The sequence below is a fragment of the Coregonus clupeaformis genome, unplaced genomic scaffold (assembly GCF_020615455.1).
Source record: "Coregonus clupeaformis isolate EN_2021a unplaced genomic scaffold, ASM2061545v1 scaf0300, whole genome shotgun sequence".
In the NCBI taxonomy this organism is placed as follows: domain Eukaryota; kingdom Metazoa; phylum Chordata; class Actinopteri; order Salmoniformes; family Salmonidae; genus Coregonus; species Coregonus clupeaformis.
Window position 1 is genome coordinate 301,789 of NW_025533755.1, and position 23,863 is coordinate 325,651.

At 44.8% G+C, this 23,863-nt stretch overlaps 1 protein-coding gene across 3 annotated transcripts in view; it reads right to left on the reverse strand.

Moving 5' to 3' along the window:
• Positions 1-23,863, reverse strand: part of LOC121568054 (anoctamin-3-like) — a 99,768-nt gene that overhangs the window by 29,018 nt on the left and 46,887 nt on the right. For 2 of the 3 annotated variants that reach the window (XM_041878621.2, XM_041878619.2), the window contains exons 3-12: positions 23,186-23,348; positions 19,696-19,925; positions 18,768-18,923; positions 17,703-17,803; positions 17,424-17,468; positions 16,416-16,550; positions 9,564-9,670; positions 6,392-6,447; positions 3,256-3,377; positions 76-210 (exon numbers count right to left, since the gene is read on the reverse strand). In XM_041878621.2, coding sequence (XP_041734555.2) covers positions 76-210; positions 3,256-3,377; positions 6,392-6,447; positions 9,564-9,670; positions 16,416-16,550; positions 17,424-17,468; positions 17,703-17,803; positions 18,768-18,923; positions 19,696-19,925; positions 23,186-23,348 — 1,250 coding nt within the window. The remainder of the gene's footprint in view (positions 1-75; positions 211-3,255; positions 3,378-6,391; positions 6,448-9,563; positions 9,671-16,415; positions 16,551-17,423; positions 17,469-17,702; positions 17,804-18,767; positions 18,924-19,695; positions 19,926-23,185; positions 23,349-23,863) is intronic. The other variant, XM_041878620.2, reaches the window with a different exon arrangement.

Consider the following 23,863-nt stretch of genomic DNA (forward strand, 5'->3'; position numbering starts at 1 on the left):
CTCTCATTTGGATCATAGGTGCCGGGTCTCGGACCCGGCCCAATTTAACCCCTGCCCTGGTGTGTCCTGACTGACCTGACTTGACTAGTGTCCATAGTAAGGAGTCCGTAGAGGAAGACGAGGAGACCCACCAGAGCTGCAGGGATCAGCATGCCAGTGTACCAGCCCAGCCAGGCAAAGTACAGCCCAATCTTCTCCCCAAAGTAACGCCTGGAGAGGAAAGTCGAAATGAAAAAAGATAGATTAGCAAAAGCTCCCTAAAATGGTTGGGGTTGACCTTAAATTCAGACCCAGCTGTATGCCTGGCAGAAAACAGGTACTTTGTAACCAACCAGGCAAGGTACAGGCCAAGCTTCTCCCCAAAGGAAAGCCTGTAACCAGGCAAGGTACAGGCCGACCTCCTCCCCAAAGTAAAGCCTGCAACCAGGCAAGGTACAGGCCGACCTCCTCCCCAAAGTAAAGCCTGCAACCAGGCAAGGTACAGGCCGACCTCCTCCCCAAAGTAAAGCCTGCAACCAGGCAAGGTACAGGCCGACCTCCTCCCCAAAGTAAAGCCTGCAACCAGGCAAGGTACAGGCCGACCTCCTCCCCAAAGTAAAGCCTGCAACCAGGCAAGGTACAGGCCGACCTCCTCCCCAAAGTAAAGCCTGCAACCAGGCAAGGTACAGGCCGACCTCCTCCCCAAAGTAAAGTCCAATAGAGAGAATAGATTAGCAAGACTCCCCGACATGGATTGATTAAATTGGAGCCATTCAGACCTAGTTGTATTTGCCTGAAAAGGAAACAAGTCCATTAATATAAATGAGTACAGGTATATTTAGCACACCTGTCATGTTTCCAGGTAGATGGACGAATGAAAAAACTATTAATAAAAGCACAGATGTGATCTTTAATGCACAACTAATAATTTTAATGCATCTCACCTCAACATTTTGTCAATAGCCCTTCATCAGGAGTCCAACAAACTAAATAGATTAGGAAAAACATTGCAAGCAGCTGCATTGGGGTTGAATTGAAATTGGACCAATTTCAAACTTAGTTGTATTTCAGATGTGTTTCATACAGAGGAAAGAAGTTCAATGATCAAGATATAGTCCAATTGGACCTGTTAGAACCTACAGTGAGGGAAGAAAGTATTTGATCCCCTGATGATTTTGTATGTTTGCCCACTGACAAAGAAATGATCAGTCTATAATTTTAATGGTAGGTTTATTTGAACAGTGAGAGACAGAATAACAACAAAAAAATCCAGAAAAACGCATGTCAAAAATGTTATAAATTGATTTGCATTTTAATGAGGGAAATAAGTATTTGACCCCCTCTCAATCAGAAAGATTTCTGGCTCCCAGGTGTCTTTTATACAGGTAACGAGCTGAGATTAGGAGCACTCCCTTTAAGAGTGTGCTCCTAATCTCAGTTTGTTACCTGTATAAAAGACACCTGTCCACAGAAGCAATCAATCAATCAGATTCCAAACTCTCCACCATGGCCAAGACCAAAGAGCTCTCCAAGGAAGTCAGGGACAAGATTGTAGTCCTACACAAGGCTGGAATGGGCTACAAGACCATCGCCAAGCAGCTTGGTGAGAAGGTGACAACAGTTGTTGCGATTATTCGCAAATGGAAGAAACACAAAATAACTGTCAATCTCCCTCGGCCTGGGGCTCCATGCAAGATCTCACCTCGTGGAGTTGCAATGATCATGAGAACGGTGAGGAATCAGCCCAGAACTACACGGGAGGATATTGTCAATGATCTCAAGGCAACTGGGACCATAGTCACCAAGAAAACAATTGGTAACACACTACGCAGTGAAGGACTGAAATCCTGCAGCGCCCGCAAGGTCCCCCTGCTCAAGAAAGCACATATACATAACTGTCTGAAGTTTGCCAATGAACATCTGAATGATTCAGAGGAGAACTGGGTGAAAGTGTTGTGGTCAGATGAGACCAAAATGGAGCTCTTTGGCATCAACTCAACTCGCCGTGTTTGGAGGAGGAGGAATGCTGCCTATGACCCCAAGAACACCATCCCCACCGTCAAACATGGAGGTGGAAACATTATGCTTTGGTGGTGTTTTTCTGCTAAGGGGACAGGACAACTTCACCGCATCAAAGGGACGATGGACGGGGCCATGTACCGTCAAATCTTGGGTGAGTACCTCCTTCCCTCAGCCAGGGCATTGAACATGGGTCGTGGATGGGTATTCTAGCATGACAATGACCCAAAACACACGGCCAAGGCAACAAAGGAGTGGCTCAAGAAGAAGCACATTAAGGTCCTGGAGTGGCCTAGCCTGTCTCCAGACCTTAATCCCATAGAGAATCTGTGGAGGGAGCTGAAGGTTTGAGTTGCCAAACGTCAGCCTCAAAACCTTAATGACTTGGAGAAGATCTGCAAAGAGGAGTGGGACAAAATCCCTCCTGAGATGTGTACAAACCTGGTGGCCAACTACAAGAAACGTCTGACCTCTGTGACTGCCAACAAGGGTTTTGCCACCAAGTACTAAATCATGTTTTGCAAAGGGGTCAAATACTTATTTCCCTCATTAAAATGCAAATCAATTTATAACATTTTTGACATGCGTTTTTCTGGATTTTTTTGTTGTTATTCTGTCTCTCACTGTTCAAATAAACCTACCATTAAAATTATAGACTGATCATTTCTTTGTCAGTGGGCAAACGTACAAAATCAGCAGGGGATCAAATACTTTTTTCCCTCACTGTAGTTATGGGTTGACTGGTACATTGGACCTGTTCAGACCTAGTTATGGGTCGACTGGTACATGGGACCGGTTCAGACCTAGTTATGGGTCGACTGGTACATTGGACCGGTTCAGACCTAGTTATGGGTCGACTGGTACATTGGACCTGTTAGAACCTAGTTATGGGTCGACTGGTACATTGGACCGGTTCAGACCTAGTTATGGGTCGACTGGTACATTGGACCGGTTCAGACCTAGTTATGGGTCGACTGGTACATTGGACCGGTTCAGACCTAGTTATGGGTCGACTGGTACATTGGACCTGTTAGAACCTAGTTATCGGTCGACTGGTACATTGGACCGGTTCAGACCTAGCTGCTGTATTTAATTTAGATAGGACTCCTGAGAAGGGAACTTTGCCTCGGGGTCCCTGTGGGGGTTCCTGCCCTGACACATTACATGAGCACAGCCTTGGCTCATTATACAGACTCCACGCACACGCACACACACACACACACACACACACACACACACACACACACACACATCTACCTGATAAGGTCGAGAGGCTGGTACTTGAACCACATGCCCCAGCGAGCCCACCTCTCGTACAGCAGGTGTCTGTGGTTCTGGGCGCCGTGGGTCTTAATAGGGTGTTGGCTCTTGTAGCCACCCTGAAAACACAAGCACAGGACACCGAGAACGAACATTAGTGGAAGACAGGTGGTCACTGGTCTAGTCCCACTACCGGATCTACTTTTGGTATCCAGAGAATTAACAGGTGGATCTTCATTTGAGCCAGTTTGCTACAGCAGAAAAAGAATCCTGCAGCAACAGGAAATGTGAATTATTATGTGGATTATAAGGGGTTGAGAAATTTTTTCGTAAGGGAAAAAATCAAGTCTGAAATGTCAAAGTGGAAATGTCAAACTTCAGAAGCCTTTTTAAACCACAAATACACTACAAGTTTACATTTTCTGCTGTGCAGGAAAGTTCTCCCGCAACAGGGTGACACAAAGTATGATCCTACAGCTGTAGTGACAGCCTAGTTCCTTACTGTAAGGGCTGTAGCCAACTATTTTATATCTGCCCAGAAGCACAGAACGCAGAGAATTCACACTAGCAGAAGACAGGTAGACATTAGGCCAGGGTTCTTCAATTTCGGTCCTGGAGGGCCGAAACACTTCTGTTTTTTTATTTCTACCTGGTAGTTAATTGCACTCACCTGGTGTCCCAGGTCTGAATTAGCCCCTGATTAGAAGGAGAGGTTGAAAAACAGAGGTGTTTCGGCCCTCCAGGACCGGAATTGAAGAACCCTGCACTAGGCTAATCCCATGCTTTTGTATCCGCCTTGAAACAGAGGCACAGAACCTTATGTAACAGGTGGAGTTTCTGATAAATCAAATCCTGCCGACTACGCCAAATGTAATGCCCCAAATGGTTAGTAACACAAGTGTACTATGTATAGCAATCCTTATCTTTGTAATGTAATTGTTAAAACAATAACAAGGCACGGTTTCCCGACAGCGATGGAATTTAGGCTTACGAGTGTTTTAACGATGCAAGGCAGAAGACATAACATGTGTCTCCCAAAACACCACGCAGCGAGAATGTTCGCTAAAATGCGTCGTTGAGGCATAGTGTCTGTCACGCTCGTCGAACAGAGAGGACCAAGGCGCAGCGTTGCGGGTGAACATATTTATATTTATTTACTAGATCACACGATCAAAACAAAGAACGAAACGTGAAGTCCTTCGATACCAAACCAAAAGGAACAAGAAACCACAAAACACAAAGTGCAAGACAAACAGTTAAATATGGCTCCCAATCAGAGACACCCAGCTGACACTCGTTGCCTCTGATTGGGAGTCACTCAGACCAACATAGAAAATTAAACATAGACTTACACACCCTGGCTCAACATAACATAGTCCCCAGAGCCAGGGCGTGACAGTGTCGATACTGATAGGATCGAAAGAAAGGATTATCACCTATGGTTGCAAATAGTGCTGCAGGCGTATTCTAACGCTTACCCTAACATAATGCACTAAATCAAGATTTGGCACATCATTGATCACCAGTTAGGCTACACATCATGAAATATATTGAGACAAAAATTACAGACAGTGGCCAAATAAGACTAAATTGAATGAACATGAAATTGATTTCAATATAATTTAAATATATAGGCATAACTGTAGGTAGGCTATTTATATTTTAATGCAGTCATCTCGGTTTTCATCTTAAGCATCTTTTTATCCTTCGCTTGTTTGTAACAATTGCAAAGACACAGGCAACTTTGTATGTGTAGTCAACTTCGTTGGGAAGTTATCGACGGTCACGGAGACAGATAAATATGTTCTGTGTATAAAATTGATCTTACGACACACTGATCTGAGGCAGTCGGTAAATTAGGAGCGTTTTCGAGTGCAACTTTAGTAACAACGGTTTTGGGAAACAGCTCAGAGATTTAACGATGCTCCTACGAAGGTTCTAACGATGGAGGGCCCAAGGGCCCGTATCCACAAAGCATCTCAGGAAAGGTCAGAGGAATCCTGTTAAAACCTGTTTTAAGACAACAAAAATCGCAGCTCAGAGTAGGTTTTAGGATGTTGTTAAGACACTGCCCAGACAAAGTCTGAGCCATGAGTAAAATCAACTCATAAAGTTAATCTCAGCTGGTCAATCTCACAACAGTTTGAGGTACCGCAAAGGAAGAATACGCTCATTGACTTTGTTGCAAATGATGAGGAATAATCAATAGCGCTTGGGGTGCATAATACTTTATTTTGGACCAATTCTGATGGTTGTTAAAAGCTGACGTAAATTGTTTTATTACAGTTATATCAACACACTCGTCACTCCCGTTTTCATCGAACACAATCAAAGTTAACATAGGCCCTAGATGCCTTTAATTGCCCAATTTATATGCAAGTCAGGCCTATTTTTTTTTAACAATGTGTTATTGCTCTCCAAAGCGATAACTTGAAATAACACGATGTAGGTTAATTAAGTAACCTAAAGAAAAAAATATGATTATTTATTAGCTTATGTGGTTATAAGTATTTTTGGTATATCGTGTGAAATAAGAGTCATGTGAAATCATTTTCAGAAGCATGTAGGTCTAGATTATTTCTTGATTGATCACATAGAAATATTAATACGTTCTTTCAACCACTCCAAAGCAATTGCATGCGGCACAGGATCCACTGAATACTTTTTCTATTATAAAGACACCTACTGGTAACTTAACTGGTTAGGACACCTCATGAGGTGAATATAATATAATATAATATAATATAGGTCAATATCTGTCAACTAGGTGGGACTCTTATGACTAAAGAGGCTTCATGCATAGCTTTTATTTTGACCCATCGGAGTAGGAGTAAAATGTCTCTATTCTCAGCACTTACGGTCAATTCTGCACTCTGGAGACGCTTTGTGGATACGGCCCATGGTCTCTAATTCGTTAGAGGTTGAGTTTATGATAAATCACATCCTGCCGACTACGCCAATATGTAACGCACATCTGCAAAAGCAGTGCTAGTAAGAGTGAAGGAGGAGGCTGGAAGACACGTAGCAGACACCCCTGAAATTTAAGTGCACTGTATAACAATAGTAATCTGTATTAGTAATAATAATAATACAGTGTTTTAATGTCCTAATATCATTATAACGATGTTCGTACCTCGTGTGGCGGAAATGCAGCCTCATATGTTCCATTGCCCAATAACCTGTTGATACCTACAATAGAAGAAAAACACTTAATAACATCATCCTGCCAAGCAGAACCAATAGTAGACTGGAAATATGCTATAATAATTTTAAAAAAATAGTTTTCCCTTCCCAAGACTCAAAATGCATTGCTAGACCCCATCACAATTAGACAGTGGCCGCCACTGAGGATTCTATCTAAAGCCAACCCCAGTTCTAATAATGATTATTATACTGCATGATATAAACAGAGAAGGTCAATGATGAGCTAGTTATGTTCGATGGCACCCCTGGTTGTGGTGATGGAAGTGGGACTAGATAATTGTGTCCCCCTGTTACAGACCTTGGGCATCTGCACTAGCCGTGTATGCTGGAATATTGTTAATGTGGGAGGCAAACTGTCTGCCTAGGGAAACTAGACGGAGCGCGGTGGGTGTCTGTAGCAGGCTAGGTCACAGAATAGCCTCGAATCCAACTGATCAGTGGCAAACATTTTCACTGGGGTAGCTAACGGGGGTAGATTGGTCATTGCGTAAGGATGCTTGTAATATATGGTGTGCATGTGTGCGTGCACTAATCCAGGGCCCCTTGTAGCTCAGTTGGTAGAGCATGGCGCTTGCAACGGCAGGGTTGTGGGTTCTATTCCCACGGGGGGCCATTATGAAAAAAAAAAAAAGAATAATACATGTATGCACTCATTAACTGTAAGTCGCTCTGGATAAGAGCGTCTGCTAAATGGCATTCAGTCCAATGACTTCAGTCTTGGTTTCATCAGACCAGAGAATCTTGTTTCTCATGGTCTGAGAGTTCTTTAGGTGCCTTTTGGCTAACTCCAAGCAGGTTGTGATGTGCCTTTTACTGAGGAGTGGCTTCCGGCTGGCCACTCTACCATAAAGGCCTGATTGGTGGAGTGCTGCAGAGATGGTTGTCCTTCTGGAAGGTTCTCCCATCTCCACAGAGGAACTCTGGCACTCTGTCAGAGTGACCATCGGGTCCTTGGTCACCTACCTGACCAAGGCCCTTCTCCCCCGATTGCTCAGTTTGGCCGGGCGGCCAGCTCTAGGAAGAGTCTTGGTGGTTCCAAACTTCTTCCATTTAAGAATGATGGAGGCCACTGTGTTCTTGGGGACCTTCAACGCTGCAGACATTTTTTGGTAGCCTTCCCCAGATCTGTGCCTCAACACAATCCCATCTCGGAGCTCTACGGACAATTCCTTCGACCTCATGGCTTGGTTTTTGCTCTGACATGTACTGTCAACTGTGGGACCTTCCATAGACAGGTGTGTGCCTTTCCAAATAATCTCCAATCAATCAAATTTACCACAGGTAGGACTGTGGCAGTCACGAAATTTCGTCAGCCGGTGATATTCAAGCAAATAACTGTCGGTCTCACGGTAATTGACCGTTAATTAACATAAACACATTTAGCATCTCCTGACTTCCACACATAGCCTACAAGCCACTGATGCTGACCTTTGGAACATCTACATATTAAAAAGTCTAATAAATCCATGTAATATAGCCTACACCTTCACAATAAATCCATTATTTATTTTAGACAGGTCTAAAGAAGCATGATATGAAGAAAATTTAGTCAATTTCAGAAGAACAGAATAGCATACTCTGAGTTGTCCTTATGTTAGGTCCTGATCTGGCTATGCCAAATGGCTGTGGGCTACACTAGTTCATTTAGCAGACAAGATTTGCTTAGAATTTTGTGGCATTATTTTATAGTATGAAGAATACAATTGAACAAAGCTGAATAAAATAGAAAGGATATTTTCTCCAAACGATTTGAGGGAGTGCGCACATGCGGCTATTCTGTGTTGAGCGGTTAACAAAGAAATAGGTATTCCTAGGTACACACCTGTCTATGGAAGGTCCCACAGTTGACAGTACATGTCAGAGCAAAAACCAAGCCATGAGGTCGAAGGAATTGTCCATAGAGCTCCGAGACGGGATTGTGTCGAGGCACAGATCTAGGGAAGGGTACCAAAACAAATTCTGCAGCATTGAAGGTCCCAAAGAACACAGTGGCCTCCATCATTCTTAAATGGAAGAAGTTTGGAACCACCAAGACTCTTCCTAGAGCTGGCCGCCCGGCCAAACTGAGCAATCGGGGGAGAAGGGCCTTGGTCAGGTAGGTGACCAAGGACCCGATGGTCACTCTGACAGAGCTCCAGAGTTCCTCTGGAGATGGGAGAACCTTCCAGAAGGAAAACCATCTCTGCAGCACTCCACCAATCAGGCCTTTATGGTAGAGTGGCCAGACGGAAGCCACTCAGTAAAAGGCACATGATAGCCCGCTTGGAGTTTGCCAAAAGGCACCTAAAGGACTCTGACCATGAGAAACAAGATTCTCTGGTCTGATGAAACCAAAATTGAACTCTTTGGCCTGAATGCCAAGCGTCACATCTGGAGGAAACCTGGCACCATCCCTACGATGAAGCATGATGGTGGCAGCATCATGCTGTGGGGATGTTTTTCAGCGGCAGGGACTGGGAGACTAGTCAGGATCGAGGGAAAGATGAACGGAGCAAAGTACAGATAGATCCTTGATGAAAACCTGCTCCAGAGCACTCAGGACCTCAGACTGGTTCACCTTCCAACAGGACAACGACCCTAAGCACACAGCCAAGACAATGCAGGAGTGGCTTCGGGACAAGTCATTGAATGTCCTTGAGTGGCCCAGCCAGAGCCCGGACTTGAACCAGATCGAACATCTCTGGAGAGACCTTAAAATAGCTGTGCAGCATCACTCCCCATCCAACCTGACAGAGCTTGAGAGGATCTGCAGAGAAGAATGGGAGAAACTCCCCAAATACAGGTTTGCCAGCTTGTAGCGTCACACCCAAGAAGACTCGAGGCTGTAATCGCTGCCAAAAGTGCTTCACCAAAGTACTGAGTAAAGGGTCTGAATACTTATGTAAATGTGATATTTCAGTTTATTATTTGTAATACATTTGAAAAAATGTCTAAAAACCTGTTTTTTCTTTGTCATTATGGGGTATTGTGTGTAGATTGAGGAAAAAAATGATTTAATCCATTTTAGAATAAGGCTGTAACGTAACAAAATGTGGAAAAAGTCAAGGGGCCTGAATACTTTCCGAATGCACTGTAGATAGATAGCTAGCGTAGCTCCGTACCCATCTTAGACTTCCCGTCCTCATACTTGGTGCGTTGGAGAACATGGTGGACTATTCTGCTTCTGGTGGAGTTCGAGAAGAATGTCTGTCTGTTGTTGATGGTAAAACTGAGAAGAAAAGTAAAACCAACCAACAGTCAGCATTATTATGATACAGTATATCATCCATATAAAGGAGAGTAGTAGAAACCAACCAACAGTCAGCATTATTATGATACAGTATATCATCCATATAAAGGAGAGTAGTAGAAACCAACAGTCAGCATTATTATGATACAGTATATCATCCATATAAAGGAGAGTAGTAGAAACCAACTGTCACTCCTGCTCCCTCCGGCGCTCGACATCGCCGGTCTTCTAACCACCGGTCCTGGCAACCCACATTGGCCACACCTGGCAACCATTATTGCGCACACCTGGTCCCCATCATTACGCATCTCCATAGCCCTATCAGAGGGCCTCCTACCACGGGTCGTCACAGTGAGCCAGCCTACCCAGCCGTCCGTCCAGGTCAGCGATGCCCGACTTTCCCTTCCCGGAGAAGTATGACGGTACTCCATCAAAATGCCGTGGCTTCCTACTCCAGTGCTCCCTTTATTTCGCATATCAGACGGGAGCCCCCACACCACCGAGAGGTCAAAGGTTGCCACGGTCATTTCCCTGCTGACCGGATGGGCGTTGGAGAGGAGGAACTGGGTTCATGGCTCTGTTCAGGGCGGTCTTCGACCATCCTCCAGAGGGCAGAGAGGGAGGTGAGCGACTCCAGCAAGGTGCCCAGAGTGAGTGACTCCAGCTGCGGAGTACGCCCTCACCTTTCGGACTGTGGCAGCCTCCAGCGGATGGAATGAGCTGGCACTCCGCACTCTATTCCGCAGTGTGGACTGCGCGAGGAGGTCCAGACGGAGTTGGCATGTCAACATATTCTTGGACGCTCTCATCTCGATGGCCAACCTTCTTCGGGAGCGCCGGTGTCCACCTCGCCACACGCCTCTCTCCTTTGGCTGTCCTGAGGCAGAGCCTGAACCCAAGGAGGTAGGGGCCACACACATCTCCGCGGAAGAGCGGCGTCGCCGGAGACAGCTGGGGTTCTGTCAGAGGAAGGCCCTAAAAATTATCAAAGACTCCAGCCACCCTAGTCATAGACTGTTCTCTCTGCTACCGCACAGCAAGAGGTACCGGAGAGCCAAGTCTAGGTCCAAAATGCTTCTTAACAGATTCTATCCCCAAGCCATAAGACTCCTGAATAGTTAATCATGACTACCCCGACTATTTGCATTGCCCCCCTCTTTTACGCTGCTGCTACTCTGTTTATTATTTATGCATAGTCACTTTAACTCTACCCACATGTACATATTACCTCAACTACCTCAACTAACCGGTGCCCCTGCACATTGACTCTGTACCGGTACCCCCTGTATATCATCATTTCATTTTAGTCATAACCTCCCTACTGTTATTTTATTTTACTGCTGCTCTTTAATTATTTGCTATTTTTATTTTCTTCTTAAACTGCATTGTTGGTTAAGGTAAGCAAGCATTTCACTGTAATGTCTACACCTGTTGTATTCGGCGCATGTGGCCAATACGATTATTTGTCCCTATTGCGGCCAGGAGGGGCACCAGCTTCAGCAGTGTCCGGTGCATCCTAACCCGGGGTGCATCCTAACCTTGAGCAGAGGGCAGTGACCTTCCGTCTCCCAGGGTAGGCGTGAGAATTCCATTATCATCGTTTTCTGCCAAACCCTTTCTGGTTCCCCATTTCACTGGCTGGCTGTCCCTCAAGTGTTGTCTCTACAACTCTAGTGTACTCCAGTGCCGCTGGGAACTTCATCGACCAGGCTCTCGCCTCTTCCCTGAACTTAACTTCATACCCGCTCTCCTTTTCCTGTCCAAGCCCTGGATATGTGACCATCGGGATCCGGCACAATTACGCACATCACAGCACCACTCACCCTCACCGTGGGACCCAGGCACCAGGAAAGCCTTCCCTTCCTCATCACCACCGCACCCTTACACAAAGTAATCCTCGGTCTCCCGTGGCTCCAACGTCACAACCCCACCATCTCCTGGTCGAGGATGAAAATCAACCCCTGGGGACCAGGATGCCGGAGGACCTGCTTTCCCGTACCCTGTGGTTCCACGCCGGTTGAGAGTCCTGTAAGTGTGCTCAAATCGGTCCTCCAATATCGTTGGCCCCGTGTTTTGGGACGTAGATGTGGACATCCGCCAGGCTCTGGAGAGGGAACACGCTCCCGCTTCCTGCCCTCCAGAACGCATCTAAGTCTCAATGGGTGTGAGAGATCGGCTGTTGACCTGGGCACACACATCCCTCGCCGCTGGACACCCAGGTATCACCCGCACCATCCAATCCCTCTCCGAGAAGTACTGGTGGCCTCACCTTGGTGCAGGACGTCGCCCAATTTGTCAACTCATGCTCCATATGTACCCAATCCAAATCTCCCCGACACGGCCAAGCAGGGAAACTACTTCCCCTTCCCGTGCCTCAGCAGCCTTGGTCACATCTGTCCATAAACTTTGTAACTGATCTCCCCCTTTCTGATGTTTTACCACTATTCTGGCTGTTGTTGACAGATTACAGTGGGGAAAAAAAGTATTTAGTCAGCCACCAATTGTGCAAGTTCTCCCACTTAAAAAGATGAGAGGCCTGTAATTTTCATCATAGGTACACGTCAACTATGACAGACAAAATGAGGAAAAAAAATCCAGAAAATCACATTGTAGGATTTTTTATGAATGTATTTGCAAATTATGGTGGAAAATAAGTATTTGGTCAATAACAAAAGTTTCTCAATACTTTGTTATATACCCTTTGTTGGCAATGACACAGGTCAAACGTTTTCTGTAAGTCTTCACAAGGTTTTCACACACTGTTGCTGGTATTTTGGTCCATTCCTCCATGCAGATCTCCTCTAGAGCAGTGATGTTTTGGGGCTATCGCTGGGCAACACAGACTTTCAACTCCCTCCAAAGATTTTCTATGGGGTTGAGATCTGGAGACTGGCTAGGCCACTCCAGGACCTTGAAATGCTTCTTACGAAGCCACTCCTTCGTTGCCCGGGAGGTGTGTTTGGGATCATTGTCATGCTGAAAGACCCAGCCACGTTTCATCTTCAATGCCCTTGCTGATGGAGGTTTTCACTCAAAATCTCACGATACATGGCCCCATTCATTCTTTCCTTTACACGGATCAGTCGTCCTGGTCCCTTTGCAGAAAAACAGCCCCAAAGCATGATGTTTCCACCCCCATGCTTCACAGTAGGTATGGTGTTCTTTGGATGCAACTCAGCATTCTTTGTCCTCCAAACACGACGAGTTGAGTTTTTACCAAAAAGTTATATTTTGGTTTCATCTGACCATATGACATCCTCCCAATCCTCTTCTGGATCATCCAAATGCACTCTAGCAAACTTCAGACGGGCCTGGACATGTACTGGCTTAAGCAAGGGGACACGTCTGGCACTGCAGGATTTGAGTCCCTGGCGGCGTAGTGTGTTACTGATGGTAGGCTTTGTTACTTTGGTCCCAGCTCTCTGCAGGTCATTCACTAGGTCCCCCCGTGTGGTTCTGGGATTTTTGCTCACCGTTCTTGCGATCATTTTGACCCCACAGGGTGAGATCTTGCGTGGAGCCCCAGATCGAGGGAGATTATCAGTGGTCTTGTATGTCTTCAATTTCCTAATAATTGCTCCCACAGTTGATTTCTTCAAACCAAGCTGCTTACCTATTGCAGATTAAGTCTTCCCAGCCTGGTGCAGGTCTACAATTTTGTTTCTGGTGTCCTTTGACAGCTCTTTGGTCTTGGCCATTGTGGAGTTTGGAGGGTGACTGTTTGAGGTTGTGGACAGGTCTTTTATACTGATAACAAGTTCAAACAGGTGCCATTAATACAGGTAATGAGTGGAGGACAGAGGAGCCTCTTAAAGAAGAAGTTACAGGTCTGTGAGAGCCAGAAATCTTACTTGTTTGTAGGTGACCAAATACTTATTTTCCACCATAATTTGCAAATAAATTCATAAAAAATCCTACAATGTGATTTTCTGGATTTTTCTTTCTCAATTTGTCTGTCAAAGTTGACGTGTACCTATGGTGAAAATTACAGGCCTCTCTCATCTTTTTAAGTGGGAGAACTTGCACAATTGGTGGCTGACTAAATACTACTCCCCCCCCCCCACTGTATCTAAATCCTGCTGTTTTATCCCTGTGTTACTCTCCAGGTCGCTGAGGTACTGTTCCAGCAGGTCTTCCGAGACTATGGCCTTCCGGAGGATATCGTCTCCGACCGTGGCCCCCAGTTCACGTCACGGGTCTGGAGAGCCGTACTGGAGAAGCTGGGGGTCACGGCCAGCCTCACATCCAGGTACCGGCCTCAGTCCAACGGGCTGGTGGAGAGGACCAACCAGGAGCTGGGGAGGTTCCAAGACCGGCAGGGGGAGTGGGCCTGGTTCCTTCCCTGGGCCCGAAATACGCCCAGAACTCACTTCAACACTCCTCCACCGGGCTGACTCCCTTCCAGTGCGTACTGGGATATCAGCCGGCCCTGGCTCCGTGGACTACGAGCCAGACTGAGGCTCCTGCAGTCGACGAGTGGTTCCGGTGCGCAGAGGTGGTGTGGAACGCTGCCTACGTGAGGCTCCAGCGCGCCATCAGAAGGATCAAGGCAGACCGCCACCACAGTGAGGCTCCCATGTTCCATGCTGGTGATCGCGTCTGGCTCTCCACCAGGAACCTCCCACTCCGCTAAGATAAGCCCCCGGTTTGTGGGGTCCTTCAAGGTCCTCCGGAGGGTCATTGAGGTAACCTATCGTCTCAAACTCCCCACCAACTACTGGTTCTCACCCTCCTTTCATTTTTCCCTCAGGCCGGTGGTTCCAGATCCCCTGGCTGATGCCGTCCCTCCTGGACTCCCGACGTGAGGGTCGCCCCAGTACCTAGTGGACTGGGAGGGGTACGGTCCAGAGGAGCGCTCTCGAGTCCCGGTGGCGGACATCTTGGACCCTAACATCATCCAGGATTTCCATCTCCGCCGTCTGGGTGTAACCGTCACGCCTACTCCTGCTCCCTCCCTCCGGCGCTCGACGTCGACGGTCTACTAACCTCCGGACCTGGCAACCATTATTGCGCAAACCTGGTCATCATTTTCTCCTTGATTCCTGAAGTATTAAGTATTATTTAGATGTTGGAATCTGTCTCTTGGGTCTCTACTAACCACCGGTCCTGGCAACCCACATTGCTCACACCTGGCAACCATCATTACGCACACCTGGTCATAATTTTCTCCTTGATTTACTCCCCCTTTATTTAGCTCTCAGTTGTCATCAGTCATTAGGTAGTATTGTCTTCTCTCACGTTCAGTACGCTTCTCATGTTTGTTAATTTGTATCATTTCATTATTAAACTCACCTTCTGCACCTGCTTCCTGACTCCCGGCGTATACGTTACACCAACAAACAGTCAGCATTATTATGATACAGTATATCATCCATAAAACTGAGGAGAGAAGTAGAAACCAACAAGCTTTTTGATAAGGCATTCAGCAGTCAATCATCTGATAATATCTCCACTAAATTAGGGATTTCCAGGACCAACAGTCAGTAATTAGATGAAATGCTGCAACAAAAAAAAAGCAATAACTCATTTTTTTTAAATCCAAGAACAAAAGGCTGTCAAAGAGATGAGGAGATTTAACCAATCTGGCAGAAAAACAATGCATGTAAATGAGTTGAATTATTGACTTCCATGAAAGAGAAAGAGTTTGAGTAAAGAAAGGGGGAGTTGTCATAACAGAGACAACAGCTGCCGTTATTATTAACTGTATTGTGAAATCTTTTATTTGCAATCATTCTATCTTCATAATTGTGTCCTCCTTGTTGCCTCCAATTCACACAAACACATGACATATCATACAAGTAAGCCAGTCTATTTTACAAGGGATGGGAGGATTGAGAGGCTAGCAGGAGAGATGGTCATAACAGTGACAGAACACTGCAGTCACTGTCTAAAAATAACTTAATCTCTTCCTCCTCCGTTAACACCTCCAGTATAGCGTATAACAAACACACATCATATGAGCCAGTCTGTTAGAGTGAAATGAGGACCGAGAGTGTAACTGAGGAGACTAACCAGGACAAACATAGGCCATGTGGGTGGACACAAAGACATTCATTTTCTCTGCATCACTGCTTAGTGGGTTGGGGTTAGGTTAGGGAGTTGAGGTAAGGGTAAGGGTTAGGGTTAGGTTAGGGAGTTGAGGTAAGGGTTAGGGTTAGGGTTAGGTTAGGGAGTTGAGGTAAGGGTAAGGGTTAGGGTTAGGGGGTTGAGGTAAGGGAAAGGGTTAGGTTAGGGAGTTGAGGTAAGGGTTAGGTTAGGGGGTTGAGGTAAGGGAAAGGGTTAGGTTAGGGGGTTGAGGTAAGGGTAAGGGTTAGGGTTAGGGGGTTGAGGTAAGGGAAAGGGTTAGGTTAGGGAGTTGAGGTTAGGGTAAGAGTACAGGTTAGGGTGGTTATGGTTAGTTTAGGGGATTGAGGTAAGGGTTAGGTTAGGGTGGTTAGGGTTAGGGGGTTCAGGCTAGGGTGGTTAGGGTTAGGGGGTTCAGGCTAGGGGGTTGAGGTAAGGGTTAGGTTAGGGTGGTTAGGGTGGTTAGGGGGTTCAGGCTAGGGGGTTGAGGTAAGGGTTAGGTTAGGGTGGTTAGGGTTAGGGGGTTCAGGCTAGGGGGTTGAGGTAAGGGTTAGGTTAGGGTGGTTAGGGGGTTCAGGCTAGGGGGTTGAGGTAAGGGTTAGGGTAAGGGTTAGGTTAGGGTGGTTAGGGTAAGGGTTCTAGATATATTACAGTAACCTACTGGTGCATGCGTGCCCTGCTGAAGGGGGCTGTATAGCAGTCTGTCTCCTCCAGGTCAGGTAACGCCTCTTTGTCCAGCTTCATGGGGTTCCTGGGTAACCAACTCTTTATCTGACGACACCTCCGATGGAACCGGCTTCAGGGAGAGAGGACACAGAGAAAAACAGATTCATTTACCCGGATTAACCTAGCAACAGACCACACAGGGTTAAATTACCAGGATTATACCAGATATCGTTTTATTTGATCAATGATAATAATTAAATCACATGGAAATCACATTTTAGCATTTTACAGGCAAATACTCAATAGAAGACCGCATTATTATCACTGATTTACTTTGCAGCAGACAGTCTTTAATGATTCAGGGTGACTTATTATTGGGTTTAAAAGAGCTTATTATCTCACATTTGTACACACAACATAACAGGTTTAAATAGCAGGATAAACTAATCCTGAACGAATTAATTAAAATCATGAATTAAAAGTCCTCTGGGGTAGAGCTCAATGACAGGTTGACCCATTCACCCTCTGTGATCAAATGACAGTTTACCCTCTCCTACCTAACTCCCTGACGGCCCATGAGCAACGGCTGCATCTTTAATACAACATCCGGAGTGCTGGAGTCTGGTGTAGCAGTGGGACTGTCGACCCAAGACCACGCAACTCCCCTGCTTTCCCGTCGGTGCCATTTCTACCTCTATCTCACTCTATCCGTAACTCCCCACTGTCCTATCACACAAATAATATTATCTCTATCTCTATTCTACAAATTAAAATAACAGCCTCAGCACAATCAAATGACAATGACCCTCATCTAGCTTCCCTGATCGGCCGATGATGGCTGCATCTTAAAATAACTGCTAGAGCTCACAGTGATGTCAACAGGGGCTGTGCTGAATGCTCCTGATCCTGTAACTTCATTAGAAGTGCTCTGCAGTGCTCAGCCAGTCAGCTCAGCATCACACTGCGCCTGATCGTAATAGGATAATCATGTAAATTCACGTACCTGCCCATAGCTTTACTCTTGCAATCCGTAAAGTACATTTTTTTCCTGAAAAAAATTAAACAATAAAATTAGATGGCACTATCGGTTGGGTCAAAGAATCCAACGGATCAAAGCCACACGAGAGATCATAATGCTTTATTGAATGAGCTGTTGTTATAGATGTTTATGAGTGGTTATTAGCGCTTATGTCGTGCATTACAATGCATTATGTACAGCTCATGAGGCGTTATAGATGTGTTTATAACGCATTACGTAGAGGGTATTCATAGGACGTGTTACCTGAACGGCATCCTGATATTCATCTGCTCAGCGTATTTACAGAGTGTGTCCCAGGGAGCGTGGATCTTCACAAACATTATGTCGGTGTTGGTCAGAGACGGCTTTCGAGGGGACGAAATTGGAAATTAGCTTGTGACAATATTTGAGAATATCATTTCAAAGACATGATGACAAATGTTTGAGAATATGCTCACGAGTGCCACTCCACTGGACAAACAACTGGTTGAATCAACATTGTTTCCACGTCATTTCAACAAAAAAAAGTTTGTGATGACGTTAAATCAATGTGGGAAACTGATTGGATATGCAAAAAAGTAATCAACACTTTCTTTCACCCAACTTAACCTAAATACAATGACATGGTGACATTTTTTGTTGATTTCATGTTTAGTTGACAACTCAACCAAAAGTAGACGTTGAACAGACGTCTGTGCCCAGTGGAACACCACTTTTGATCAACAGTTGTTAAAACAAATTCAAGGCATAAACATTCTCTGTAGCAAAATACGAAGACGAAGAAAAACTTTGTCATTAATAGGAAAGAGTATGTACTATATTAATGTAGTTGTAGTATACAGTAGTAGAGTATATCCTATATTAAATGAGGTGAAATAAAAGATCCCAGAAATTTACCATATGCACAAAAAGCTTATTTATCTCAAATGTTGTGCAGAAATTTGTTTACAACCTCGAGCATTTCTCCTCTGACCAAGATGATCCATCCACCTGACAGGTGTGGCATATCAACAAGCTGATTAAACAGCATGAACATTACAAAGGTGCATCTTGTGCTGAGGACAATAAAATGCCACCAAAATGTGCAGTTTTGTCTATTGGCTGGGCCTGTCTCCCAATTGGGTGGGCCTATGTATTCGTAGGAATACTTGGGAACAGATTTCCAAAAATTTAACTCCTTTTTTGCTGAATGAAGTGATTTTAGTGTCTTTTTTTTTTTTTTTTTTTACCCAAAACTAAAATCCTAAAATAAAGTATAACTCGCGGGCCGGTTTTGGCCGGAGGCCCCCTGTTGCCGACCCGTTATTTACTGTAACACATGTACCCTACCTCCTTCTCCAGCATCACCCCCTCAGCTCTCAGGTTCCTCTCGAAGGTGACTCTCTTCTCCACCAGAGGACTGGACTTCTTATAGACCAGGATGTAATCGATACGCTTCTTCCCATCTCTGAACAGCAGACCAGATGGCTTCCCGGGGTTGGTCCCCTACGGCAATAAGTGTTTATCAGTAATACTTTATTTGAAGGGTACCTACAAAGCCTGTATAACACATTCATAAGCAGTACATAAGCAATTCATAAACGCTTATGTCAACAACTTGTTTTTTTTTTATCAACTAAAACATATTAATAACCTCAAATAGATTCATGTTTTAAACAGCATTTTGTGTGGTGCAAAACAGAGAATAACTTCATTAATGCTTGATAGTTAGCCTCAATCAAATGTTTCAAAGCTGCGTAACTGTGAGACATTGAAAGAGATTGGTGCAGTGTCATTCTGGTTATTGGGTGGGTGGGTGTGCGTGTGAAAAAACGGCTAGCTGGAGCTCGTCATGAGCGGTTGGCTTTGAGCCCTCACCTGCAATGTACTTATGTGCTGATTGACATAGATCTGACCACTCTAGGGTTGTCTGGTCAGAACGTGATGTTGAGGCCCATAACTGTACGCTTGGTCACCACCTCACACGGAACCACACCGCTTCCATTTGAAGATGTTTTATCTACTTGTGTGGTCTTATTTCAAATGGTATAGGTTAGGAAACAGCATGTGAATAGTCCGTCAGCACTTTCTTCCTCTTTTAACAGCATGTAAACGCGCTAACTTGAGGTGTCGAGGAAAGGAGCCCTGCTGTGCTTCCAAGCGTCCTGATTGGTTGGAATAGCCGGGTGATTGACACGCCTGACGGCCAATCTTTTTTTTTTTTTTTTTTTTTTTAACTGTGTGTGCATGTGTGCATGTGTGCTTGTGTTTGTGGTACCTGAAGGAAATCTGCGCGTGCCTCTAATTTGGCTCGGACTGCCTTTTTCTGAATGAGAAACGACTCATCTGTCCTTCCTGCCTCGTACACACTAGCTTCTGACTCCTCCCCATAGTGGACCTTCACAGCTTCTGACTCCTCCCCATAGTGGACCTTCACAGCTTCTGACTCCTCCCCATAGTGGACTTTCACAGCTTCCGACTCCTCCCCATAGTGGACCTTCACAGCTTCTGACAGACAGACAGATACAGGATGATCAGTAAAAGGTCAAGACAGTATTTGTATTCTTAATGTGTGGATGTCATGTTATGATGTTATGTCATGTTATGTCATGCTGCAAAGCATCACTTGAACAATGCTGTTCCTTTCTATACTTTCTTCAAAAGCACTACATTCTGAAATGTTACCCAGCAGGCAAAATAGGGGAAAACTGGTTGAAATAATGTCATAATAATCTCAAAACGTCATTTGAACCAGTTTCTGTTATAATGATGTCCTTTCAACCAGTTTTCCCAGCTGATTTTCTGAATATACATATACAGTGCATTCGGAATGTATTCAGACCCGTTGACTTTTTGTTTGCGAATTTATTTAAAAAAAAAAAACCTTAACTATCACATTTACATACAGTACCAGTAAAAAGTTTGGACACACCTACTCATTCAAGGGTTTTTCTTTATTTTTTTACAATTTTCAACATTGTAGAATAATAGTGAAGACAGTAAAACTATGAAATAACACATATGGAATCATGTAGTAACCAAAAAAAGTGTTAAACAAATCAAAATATATTTTATATTTGACATTCTTCAAATAGCCACCCTTTGCCTTGATGACAGCTTTGCACACTAGGAAATTTCTCTCAACCAGAGACCTCTCCCGAGCCCGTTGGGGAGTTGCAGCGATGAAACAAGATCGTAATTGGGTAGAAAAAGGGGGTAAAATACCAAATAAAAATATATAATAATAAAAATATATAATACAAGTCTAAAACAGTTAATTTGTTGAAAACAGACTCATTTAAATCACATAGTTAACAAAGTTAGCAAGCATGTCATTTTCTTTTGACTGCTCACAGCATGTCGCAAGCAGAGATTTGGTTTGATTAATCTTGCCACGGGCCGAGTGGGGAGGGAAGGCAGATAAGGCGTTTTTTTTAATCACTTTTGCATGTGAAAACACAGAATCCTACTCATTACTACACGTGCTTAATTACGTAATTTTTTAGTTTTGAGCCAAACTTCGCCGTCAGACAGAGCATACACCTGGCTCACTTTCCGGGAGGCAGCCCGTTTCCAAATCGAATGCGATCAACTTTTCAGCCGGAGTAAAACACGAGTACACGTGCGCCCGGGCGAGATTAATCGAACCCCTTCAAAGATTCTGACGTTGTTTTACCTGGGTGCACCGTGTGCAGCACCCGCACCCCCTGACTACTTTTTACTTGTTGATGGCAACTTCAGATTTTCTGGGAACACACTGAAAAGTAACTTGACACAGTGTTAATGTAGATTATACTCATGACAGGAGGGGAATCGGAGCTGGAATGTATTCTACACGTTTGAAAACAGCGGTGCTGTCCGTCGAGTGTGGTAAGTCTGATGCTAGCATGCATTTGCACACTTGCAGTGCACAACTGAACTAAAGCTCATGTGAGTTTGGGGTTCAACTATAGCTACAGTTGAAGTCGGAAGTTTACATACACCTTAGCCAAATACATTTAAACTCAGTTTTTCACAATTCCTGACATTTAATCCTAGTAAAAATTCCCTGTCTTAGGTCAGTTAGGATCACCACTTTATTTTAAGAATGTGAAATGTCAGAATAATAGTAGAGAGAATAATTTATTTCAGCTTTTATTTATTTAATCACATTCCCAGTGGGTCAGAAGTTTACCTACACTCAATTAGTATTTGGTAGCATTGCCTTTAAATTGTTTAACTTGGGTCAAACGTTTCTGGTAGCCTTCCACAAGCTTCCCACTATAAGTTGGGTGAATTTTGGCCCATTCCTCCTGACAAAGCTGGTGTAACTGAGTCAGGTTTGTAGGCCTCCTTGCTCACACACGCTTTTATTCAGTTCTGCCCACACATTTTCTATAGGATTGAGGTCAGGGCTTTGTGATGGCCACTCCAATACCTTGACTTTGTTGTCCTTAAGCCATTTTGCCACAACTTTGGAAGTATGCTTGGGGTCATTGTCCATTTGGAAGACCCATTTGCGACCAAGCTTTAACTTTCTGACTGATGTCTTGAGATGTTGCTTCAATATATCCACATAATTTTCCTTCCTCATGATGCCATATTTTTTGTGAAGTGCACCAGTCCCTCCTGCGGCAAAGCACCCCCACAGCATGATTGTCACGGATTTAGCCGAGGCTGCTCCTCCTCCTTGCTCGGGCAGGCTTCTGCGTTCGTCGTCCCCGGAGTACTAGCTGCCACCGATCTAGGATTCAGCAATCATCTAGATTGGTCTGCTTTGTGTCCACCTGTTTCCCATTAGTGTTGATGGTTTCCCTTTATAACCCCTGTCTGTCATTCGTTTGTTGTGTTGTGATTGTTCTCCATTTGTTTTCGGCAGGACTGTGTATTGCGATATTTGTTCCTCCCTGTTTTGGAGGTTTTGTTGTTTTGTACTTTTCATTACGTTTATTTAGTAAAGTACATCACGTTTACACGTTTATCCTGACAATGATGCTGCCACCCCCGTGCTTGGGTACTCCTGAGTGGCGCAGTGGTCTAAGGCACTGCATCGCAGTGCTAACTGTGCCACTAGAGATCCTGGTTCGAATCCAGGCTCTGTCGCAGCTGGCCGCGACCGGGAGACTCATGGGCGGCGCACAATTTGTCCAGGGTAGGGGAGGGAATGGCCGGCAGGGATGTAGCTCAGTTGATAGAGCATGGCGTTTGCAACGCCAGGGTTGTGGGTTCGATTCCTAATAATATGTATTCACTAACTGTAAGTCGCTCTGGATAAGAGCGTCTGCTAAATGACAAAAATGTAAATGTGCTTCACGGTTGGGATGGTGTTCTTCGGCTTGCAAGCATTCCCCTTTTTCCTCCAAACATAACGATGGTCATTATGGCCAAACAGTTCTATTTTTGTTTCATCAGACCAGAGGACATTTCTCCAAAAAGTACAATCTTTGTCCCCATGTGCAGTTGCAAACCGTAGTCTGGCTTTTTTAATGGCGGTTTTGGAGCAGTGGCTTCTTCCTTGCTGAGCGGCCTTTCATTATGTCGATATAGGACTCGTTTTACTGTGGATATAGATACTTTTGTACCTGTTTCCTCCAGCATCTTCACAAGGTCCTTTGCTGTTGTTCTGGGATTGATATGCACTTTTCGCACCAAAGTACGTTCATCTCTAGGAGACAGAACACAAAAAAACTGTATGCACTGTAAATCGCTGTGGAATGTGTCTAACTCTCTGACAGGCTGTGTGAAGAACAGACAGACAGACTGACACACAGACCGACCGACCGACTGACCTGTCTTGGAGGAGATGAGGGTGCAGGGGGTGCTGTGACTGTGGGTAAGAGGCTGGGTCTGGGTCTGGGTCTGGAGCTGAGAGTGGTCCTGGCCCTGGTGCTGTAGCCAGGGGTCGGCCTGCTGGGTCTGGACCTGGGCGTGTGTCCGGTCCTGGAGCTCAGACTGCAGACAGAAGAGGAAGAGAGCTGCTATTTATCGTCCTATAGCTTCTCATGGCCCTCTCGTCTCTCTGCAGCAGACATCAAATGAGCAATATGTTTGGAATATCAAATCGCAATCCATATAAATCATGATACATACAGTGCATTCGGGAAAATATTCAGACATCTTCACTTTTTCCACATTTTGTTACGTTACAGCCTTATTCTAAAATTGATTAAATTGTTTTTTCCCCTTCAACCTACCCACAATATCCCATGATGGCAAAGCAAAAAACAGTTTTTGAAATTTTTGCAAATGTATTAAAAATAAAAAAACTGAAATATGACATTTACATACAGTACAAGTCAAAAGTTTGGACACACCTACTCATTCAAGGGTTTTTCTTACATTTTACTATTTTCTATATTGTAGAATAATAGTGAAGACAAACTACGAAATAATACATCAATCGATCGGATCATGTAGTAAACAAAGAAAGTATTTTAGATTTTAGATTCCTCAAAGTAGCCACCCTT